This window comes from Hypanus sabinus, chromosome 10, assembly GCF_030144855.1.
Source record: "Hypanus sabinus isolate sHypSab1 chromosome 10, sHypSab1.hap1, whole genome shotgun sequence".
In the NCBI taxonomy this organism is placed as follows: Eukaryota; Metazoa; Chordata; class Chondrichthyes; order Myliobatiformes; family Dasyatidae; genus Hypanus; species Hypanus sabinus.
The window spans coordinates 69,288,438-69,297,828 of record NC_082715.1 but is presented as its reverse complement, the minus strand read 5'-3'; the positions used below and the strand labels follow the sequence as shown (position 1 = coordinate 69,297,828).

Genomic DNA, 9,391 nt, shown 5'->3' with positions numbered 1-9,391 from the left:
TGTAAACTTAGCCCAATGCTTCATCACTGACCTTCAGGTAGCGGGTGCTTACGGGCTGTTCTGTCACAGTTCTCCACTCTTCTGAGCCCAGTTCACAGATGTCCACCAAGTAGCCAGTGACATCACTACTGCCGGTATAGATCGGTGGCTTCCACAGGATCACCAGGGAGTGGCTTCTCAGTTCACAGAAGGTCAAGTCGTAAGTTGGTCCTGAGGGACATCAAGGATAAGAACATCTTAGTATCCCCTAGTGGAGTGACTTCTTCATCAGATAACAGTGTCAGAATACAGTAACAGTATTATATCTTGCAAAGATGTCAAAAAGGAAGTATTACAATAGACATGGGGGATTACAATATGCAGGTACATTGGGAAAATCAGGTTGGTGCAACGTTTGGATCCTGAGAGAGAATTTTTAGGATATCTAGATATGGCATTTAGAGAAGCTCATGAGCCCACTAGGGGATTAGCTATTCTGGATTGGGTGTTGTGCAATGAATCAAGGAGCTTAAGGTAAAGAAACCCTTATGAGCCAGTGATAGAATTCACTCTGCAATTTGAGAGGGAGAAGCTAACATTGAATGCATCATTATTACAGTGGAATAAAGGAAATTGGGAGTAAAGGCACGAGAGCAGAGCTGGCCAAAGTTGATTGGAAGGAAACACGAGTGGGGTGATGGCACAGCAGCAATGGCTGGAGTTTCTGGGAACAATTTAGAAGGCACAGGATAGATACATCCCAAAGTAGAAGTAGCATTCGAAAGGCAGGATAACATATGCTAGAATAGGTCAGAGCCACCATAAAAGCCAAAGGGAGGGCATATAATAGAGCAGAAAATAATGGTAAGTTAGAAAATTGGGAAGCTTTTAAAAACCAACAGAAGGCCAGAAGGCAACTAAAATGTCATAAGGAAGAAAAAGATGAAATATGAAGATAAACAAGCCAATAACATCAATGAGTATATCAAAAGTTTTTTTCCAACATACGAAGTGTGAGAGAGAGGTGATGGTAGATATTCGACCACTGGAAATTGATGGTGTAATGGGGGAAACCAGGAAATCGTGGACAAACTGGATAAGTATTTTGCATCAGTCTTCACTTTGGGAGACACTAGCAGTATGCTGGAAGTTCAAGAATGCCGGGGCAGAAGTGAGTGCAGCAGCCGCTATTACTAGGGAGAAGGTGCTTGGGAAGCTGAAAGGACTATAGGTCACCAAAACCAGATGGACTACATCATACAGTTCAGAAAGAGGGAGCTGAAGAGATTTTGGAGGCATTAGTAATGATCTTTTAAGAATCAATAGATTTTGGCATGGTTCTGGAGGACTAGAAAATTGCTTAAGTCATTGCACTCTTCAAGAAAGGGAGAGAGGCAGAAGAAAGGCCAGTCATCCTGACCTCTGTGGCTTGGGAAGATGCTGGAGTCAATTGGTAAGGATATGGTTTCAGAGTACTTGGAGGCACATGATAAAAAAAAGAGCAAAGTCAATCAAGGGACACCCATTTAAAACAGAGATGAGGAGGAATTCCTTGATACAGAGAGTGGTAAACTTCTGGAATCTATTGCCATAGATGGAAGTGTCTTTAGGTACCTTGGCGGAACAGTCTCGATTGGCCAAGTGGCCTAAGTCTGCTCCTATGTCTTCTGGTTATATTTATACAGATGTATGCCTGCCAGAGTGACTATCCTGTGGGTATAAGTGCCCTGGGACATCTCCAGTCAGTTACCTGGCTCGGCCATGGTCCAAGCTTCACATTTGAAAGGTCGACTGCACTCTGAAGGGATACCCACACCACCAAGGTTCATGGCGCTGACCTTAAACTCATAGAAAGAGCCTTCCTTCAGATGTTCAACCTTTTGAAGAACCAAAGAAAGCATCTATCAATATGGTTCTTCCAACAAGCATGACAGGAAACCTCAAGCACATGATCATAACCTTATACAAGAGTCTATCGTACATTAATATATCATCCTGTTTTGGTTTTGGTGGGGGGGGGGGTGGTCCCCTTGTCCATAATCACTTCAGCTCAAAATGCTTGAGGGCTCTGGACCAACAGTAAGGACAACTGAAGTTAAGATGGACAGTTAGGAAAAAATAGGCTCCATTATGTATTAACCCTGCTCCTGTTCTCTGGATATGTGGGAGCTTGAATTACAGAGTCAACGTTGAGAAGGCAGTCACAACTTGGTTATATGGGACTCTTGCTTACATGGATTTTACAAAGGAAACTCAAAATTTCCTCCTGGACAGCTGATGGGAGTGGAGGCAATGGTCCAGATCAAAGTTTGGCACCATGTAAATAACACCAGCAATGGTGGTAGAACTGAACTCAGAAAGACCTTCAAGTATACGTTCACTGTCTCCCTACTGTGTACTGTACTTGGAGATGAAAGTCAAGTCAATTTTACTGTCATATGCACGAGTACATATATGCATAGCTGCAATGAAAAATTTGCAACAGTATTACAGACACATAGTGTTAGATATACAACAATATGGCAACGTAGTGGTTAGTGTGACGCTATTACAGCTTGGAGTGTTGGAGGTCGGAATTCAACTCCAATGTCGTCTGTAAGGAATCTGTACATCCTCCACATGGAATTCATGGGTTTTCTCCAGGTGCTCTGGTTTCCTCACACAGTCCAAGGATGTACCAGTTAGTAGGTTAATTGGTCATTGTAAATTGTCCAGTGATTAGGCGAGGATTAAATTGGAAGTTGCTGGGCTATGTAACTCAAAAGGCTGGTAAGACCTATTCTATGCTGTATCTCAATAAATAAATTCACAAGTTCAAAATTCAAAATAAATTTATTATCAATATGTAAATGAAACAAAGCAATTTTTACAAGATTTTAGTGTAAAGTAATGATTGTTGGTAAACCAAGTGATTAGGATTTTGCCAGTTAGTTGAAGGGGGGATTTCTTTCAGACCTAAAATGTTAACTCCATATCTTTCTCCAAAGATGCTGTCTACCCTTTGGAGTATTTCCAACAACTTATTTAGGAAAAGCAGATTATCTCCATCAAACTTCAGAAAGTTCATCTGCTGTTTTCCTCTCTGTATTTAATCCAAGCTCCCATCAGGTTATGAGTAGTATAGCAGTCAGCAAATGTTCTTACAGCACCGACAATCATTGATCAGACTGAGAATCAGAATCAGGTTTATTATCATCGACATGTGACATGAAATTTGTTAACGTAGCAGCAGCAGTTCAAAACAAGATAAAATGTAGCAGAGAAAATAAAAATAATAAATAAACAAGTAAATCAATTACATATATTGAATAGGTTTTTTAATGTGCAAAAACAGAAATACCATATATTAAATAAAAAGTGAGGTAGTGTCCAAAGATTCAATATCCATTTAGAAATCAGATGGTAGAGGGGAAGAAACTATTCCTGAATCACTGAGCATGTGCCTTTAGGCTTCTGTAGCTCCTACCTGATGGTAACAGTGAGAAAAGGGCATGCCCTGGATGCTGGAGGTCCTTAATAATGGACGCTGTCTTTCTGAGACACTTCTCCCTGAAGATGTCCTGTGTACTTTGTAGGCTAGTACTCAAGATGAAGCTGACTAGATTTATAACCTTCTGCAGCTTCTTTCGGTCCTGTATAGTAGCCCGTCCGTACCAGACAGTGATGCAACCTGTCAGAATGCTCTCCACGGTACAAATATAGAAGTTTTTGAGTGTATTTGTTGACATGCCAAATCTCTTCAAACTCCTGATGAAGTATAGCCGCTGACTTGGCTTCTTTATAACTCCATCAATATGTTAGAACCAGGTTAAATCCTCAGAGATCTTGACACTCAGGAACTTGAAGCTGCTCACTTTCAATTCAACTCAATTCCTGCCGCTGCCTATAAGGATTTTTTAACGTTTTCCTTGTGGTTGTATGGTTTCGCTCCAGGTGCCCTAGCTTCCTCCCACCATCTAAAAATGTATGGGTTAGGTCTGGTAAGTTGTGGGCACTGCCACAGGAAGCACAGTAACACGTGCAGGCTGGTCCCAGCTGATCTTTGCTGATTTGATGAAAACAGCACATTGCACTGTATGCTTCAATGGACATGTGACAAATAATGCTCATCGAAATCTGAACAACGTTATGACCAAATATGGCTCTGCCATGTTGTGAATATTGGAGATTCAAATGTCACATTAAAAAGCCATATCCCCTGTACAAAATCACGCTAAAGTCCCATTCCACACTATCAAACAGTTATCTTGCAGCCTTCCCAATGTCTGCTTGGTGGAAACAGCAAAATTCCCAGTTACAGAACATCATTTATTTCCATACAAACACTGACCTTATAAACCGTTCCAGTGATTGCTTTAATGTTACTCTCATGCCATTTGAGATCCGTAACTTCACGATGGTCCATGAAGTACCCAGTGATATCTGATCCCCCAGTAAACCTGGGCACCTTCCAGCCCAGTGTCATGGAGTCATTGGCACAGTCGAGGAGGGTTATACCGTAGGGCGATGATGGGATGGCTGTGGATGACAATAATGCAGAGAGAGAGGCAATGACTCTTGAATTGGCAGAAGCTACCTGTTCAGTGACACTGACATCCAGATTTGGGTCTGTTTATTGTCAGGTACACCAGGGTAGAGAGGTTTCAAAGTCACAGCAAAGAAACAGGCCTTTCAGCCCCTCTCATCCATACTGACGAAGTACAGTGCTGAGTGAGTCCTACTTCCCTGTGATTGGTCCATAACCTCTTAAACCTTACCTTCCATATCCAAATATCTTTAAAATGTAATAGTTATTGCAATTGCTATCACATCCTCTAGCAGCTCATTCCATACACCCAGCACTCTGTGTGAAAAAGTTGTCTTTTTGGTCTCCTTTATATTGTTCCCTTCTCACCTTAAACCTATTCCCCCCAGGTTTAGATTCTCCACCCTGGGGAAAAGACTGCGACCATCCACCTACCTATGCTCCCCATAAGTATAAACCTGTTTTCCAGGGAAAACAATCCCACCCTCTCTAAATAAGTCCAACAGGCTGTTTGGCCAATATACTCCATGCCAAACTTAATCTTCCCAGACCCATCCCAAAGATTCCTCACAAATCTTCCCCATATCCATTCCAGCTAAATGCTACAGCAGTTCAGACTTGCAACCATTCCGAAACAGGTGTAAAATCCAACCTAAATCATTACAGATGGTCTGTGAGAATTTAAAACTAACGGTCCTGTAATTAGGTAACAGTGACACTTCAAGTTTAATCAGAAGTGAGTATTAAACTGTGCTGATGACTAGCAACACTGTGGAATGTTAATAATCTGATCTATTAAACAAAGTGCTGTTAGACAAAAACAAATGTGACTAATTGCTTCACAGTACCTACCGTGAGGAACCCCTCCTCCTAAAAGGGTCACATAAAGAATACAATTGAAGTACAGCAGATTTAAATACACCTATATTACTAACAAGGCTTGAATATATAAAAGGATTGAAATTACTTGATCATAACTGATATTTGTTGCTGTCGTTGTGTTTCTGTCCATTGCTTCAATGAAGATAGACAAGATTCTGCAGAAGCTGGAAATCGAGAGTAACTCACACAGAATGCTGGAGGAACAGGCAGTGTCTACGGAGAGGAATAAACTGTTGATGTTTCAGGCTGGGACCCTTCATCAGGACCGGAAAGGAAGGGAGAAGAAGCCAGACTAAGAAGCTGGAGGGAGGGTAAGGAATACAAGCTGGCAGGTAAAAGATGAAACCAGATGAGAGGGAATGTGGGTGGCTGATGTGAGAAGCTGGGAGGTGATAGGTGGAAGAGGCAAAGGGCTGAAGAAGGAGGAATCTGATAGGAGAGGACAGTGGATACTCTGGATGAGCCTGGGTGAATTGCCTTCTACTAAGTTTGGCATCAAAGATACCTTCTGAAACAGAAATAAACACTCAGGGTAACATGACAAGCTGGTGGCTGCTGACTATTTTCTCTCTATCTTTCAGTCCTGATGAAGGGTCTCAACTGGAAATGTCAACAGGCCACATTTCCTTCTACAGATGCTTCCCACTCACTGCCCTAGTGTGTTGCTCCAGATTCCAGCATCCGCCTCCTCTTGTATTAGTAGCTGTAATCAATGCTTCTTCAAGAACTCCTCCGAACCCACAACCCCAAAATCTTGATTCACCATTTATACATTAAACAATCAGCAGATATAAGCCAGAGAATATGACATGACAATTTCTCTAATTTGTATCCTTTGGAATGGTGATAACTTTAAGTACCAACCTGTAATGGGACTCCGAGTGATGTTGAAATTATTTAGCAAAAATATTCCAGCACACTCCTCAAGATCCAGAACCAGGTAAGGCTGTGAATGCTTTTGACAAATCCCTGGTACCTTCCCAAAGAAATATTGCCCTTTTAGTCATGTCCTCTGCTCTCTGGCTCTCTTCAACCTCATTTTGAAGATGAAACTATAAACATTTTTGAACATAGAACATTACAGGACTGTATGGGTCATTTGGCCCACAACATTGTGCTGGCCTTTTAACCTACTTCAAGATCAATCTAACCCTTCCCTCCCACATAACCCTCCATTTTTTTCTTTAATCATGTGCTTATCTAAGAATTTCTTAAATGTCCCTAATATATTTGCCTCCACTACTACCCCTACTCTCTTTGTAAAAAAATCTACCTCTGGCATACTTTCCTTCAATCACCCTAACATTATGCTCTTTTGGATTAGCCACTTTCACCCCAGGATATTTTAATAGTGATAGTTTCTGATAGTTCGTTTTCAAGATGGTCTCACACTCCACATGACCGGGTTTTCTAAAATTCAGAAAATCCATCAGCAAGTCACAGAATAATGGAAAAGTAGAATAGGAGAGCAGTCGAACTGAACAGGAATGCAAACTCAATCCACTGCGGGTTCCTACCTCTGCACGCCTCCCTATCAAAGTATTACAAAAGTATAAGTGTGATGCCAGATGCAAGTTGTTTGGACAGAAGCAGTGAGTGTATGGAACATGCTGCCGGGGTGGTGGTAGAGGCGGATGCATTATGGACACTGAACAAATACCAAAGCATATGGATGATGTAAAATAGAGGATTAGATTGATCTTAGAGTAGGTTAGAGGTCAGAACATTGTAAGCTGAAGGGCTTGTACTGTGCTGTAGTTCTCTATGTTCCAATATTAAGTTTATTCCTTTCCACAGAATAATGCATCCCTGCCCTTTGGTTCACCAGCAAGAGGTTAGATTCCAGTCGTTATTTACATTCTTTTCCCGTTCTAATAATAGATACAGGTACAAGAATCTTGACTAGACACTCACTTAGAGCTGCTTGGACAACGATGGGCTCCGACTCCTGAGAGAGTTCACTGACTCCCACAGCGTTTACGGCTTTCACACGGAAGATGTACTTGTGTCCATTGATTAGGCCATGAACTACAAATCTAACAGGGAGAGAACAGAAATGTTCATGAAGTGTTGAAGTAATTAAAATACTCACATGCCTGTGAGCATGAACAGAATTTCATGGCTCTTTTCATGTCTGAATGAAATCTAAAATGGAAAAAAAAAGCTGCAGACATGGGAGAATTCAGATGTTGGAATCTGGAGCAACACAGAAGCAGGAGGAACTCAGCAGGTCAGGCAGCATCTGTGGAGGGAAAATAGGCAGACATGGTTTCTGCTTGAGACCCTTGATCTGGACTGAAATATAGAGGGGAGATAGCCAGTATAAAGAGGTGAGGCGGAGGGGTGGAGCAAGAACTAGCAGGTGATGAGTTAATCCAGGTGAGGAGGGGTGATAGGAGGAGAGGAGGGTGGGAATAGTGACAAAGGCTGGGAGGTGATGGGTGGATTCAGGTGGGGGTATGATAAGGAGATGGAGGAGAGCAGGGTGGAAAAAATGAGAAAGGCTGAGAGGTGACGGATAGAAATGACAAAGGGCTGAAAATAGTGGAATTTGAGGCAAGAGATGGTTGCAGTTTGTTAAAACTCATCCCTTTCTTGGTTTTGCATGACATTTTCTGTTGGTTTGTATTTCACATGGTATTCGCTGAGTGAAATAAAGTGGCCAGAAGCCCCACATCCCAGAGTTCCATTGGGTTCATGCCTGCCAACTCCAGTAAACAATAGCTTGTGCAATAGGCAGAAATATTCCACATGGAGAAACAGGCCAAAATGTACATACAGATGGCAGTGTCCTCTCATGTTGAGTTGGCTCCTTCTCCAATACAGGTCACCTAGTCCATAGGAGGTCTATCCCACCTCCATTGTCAGGACAGGGAATGGACAGAGACCATAGTGCCAAGCCCGCAAGGGCAAACATTCCAGATCGGCTCTGAACCACCCCACTGAGACACTGAGGAACTCTGGAATCTCAGAGCACATTAATAGTTGCTCATTGAATCTGAGTCAGGGTTATTAACACAGACAAATTGCTTGAAATTTGTTGTTTGTGGCAGCAATTACAGTGGTTCGTATGGTGTGTCCTGGGGTGCATCCCTGGTGAAGTGGCTTATCATGTCCAGTCTAGGGCAGCTCACTCGCTTTTGATTCCTACTGGACCCTCAGCTCCTACCTGTGGGTGGCTCTAAGTAGCTGTTTGCATATGACAGGAGCCACAGCCTGGTACATTGCCTTGATAGGCGGGCTAAATCAGGTGAGGGTAGATTGTGGGCCTCATACCTTGGTGAGATAGATATATGCCTGTGTTAGCTTGCAAGGTCAGCTCCAACAGACGAGGCAGTTGAGATCAACAGTAAGACCCAACAACTGGGAAGGCGGCTCTCCAACGCTTTGTGGAGAGTGGAGGATGTGACAAGGAACAGAAGAAATCATCGTCACCAATTGCAACAAACAAAAACCCCAACTGTGATGATTAATTGTATCACTAGATCCAAACTTCTGAGTTTGAAAGAATAGAACTGCCCCAGTATAATGGCTTTACCATTTTAAAATCTCTCCAACTCAGGTCTCCTGTCATCATCAGATACAATGGACAACAGTGCACTACATAAAATTACTAAAAGAAACATATATTATCGATTGCTCAATGTAGCAAGTTTGACTTTGTACAAATTGAAGGCAAGGCTTTGTAAGAATGACCTGGTATATTTCACCGGTTTATGGTTACACGGCTGCCAATCATTGGTTCCCAGTAGGCAGGAATCAACGTAGTAACCAATCAGCTCACTGCCCTTCTTGGGAGGCAGCCACTGAACGACTACCGAATGCCTGGTGTTTCTCGCACATCGGACAGCACTTGGAGGAGACGGGATCTCTGAAAGAGGGAAGAATAAACAACATTATAAGAAAAGTCAGAGTGCAACATTAACACCAGCATCAAGATCTTCGAAACTGAAATCAAAATGTTTTGAGAGATGCACACCATAATATGTTTTTTTAAATAGCTTG

The 9,391-nt window shown here is 42.3% G+C and overlaps 1 protein-coding gene across 1 annotated transcript in view; it reads right to left on the bottom strand.

Annotated features, from left to right (window-relative positions):
- The window catches only part of myom2b (myomesin 2b), a 116,875-nt gene that overhangs the window by 27,880 nt on the left and 79,604 nt on the right, over positions 1 to 9,391 (bottom strand). The window contains exons 15-19 of the mRNA XM_059982038.1: positions 9,083 to 9,257; positions 7,301 to 7,422; positions 4,310 to 4,497; positions 1,730 to 1,856; positions 32 to 210 (exon numbers count right to left, since the gene is read on the bottom strand). Of these exons, the coding sequence (XP_059838021.1) occupies positions 32 to 210; positions 1,730 to 1,856; positions 4,310 to 4,497; positions 7,301 to 7,422; positions 9,083 to 9,257 (791 nt within the window). The remainder of the gene's footprint in view (positions 1 to 31; positions 211 to 1,729; positions 1,857 to 4,309; positions 4,498 to 7,300; positions 7,423 to 9,082; positions 9,258 to 9,391) is intronic.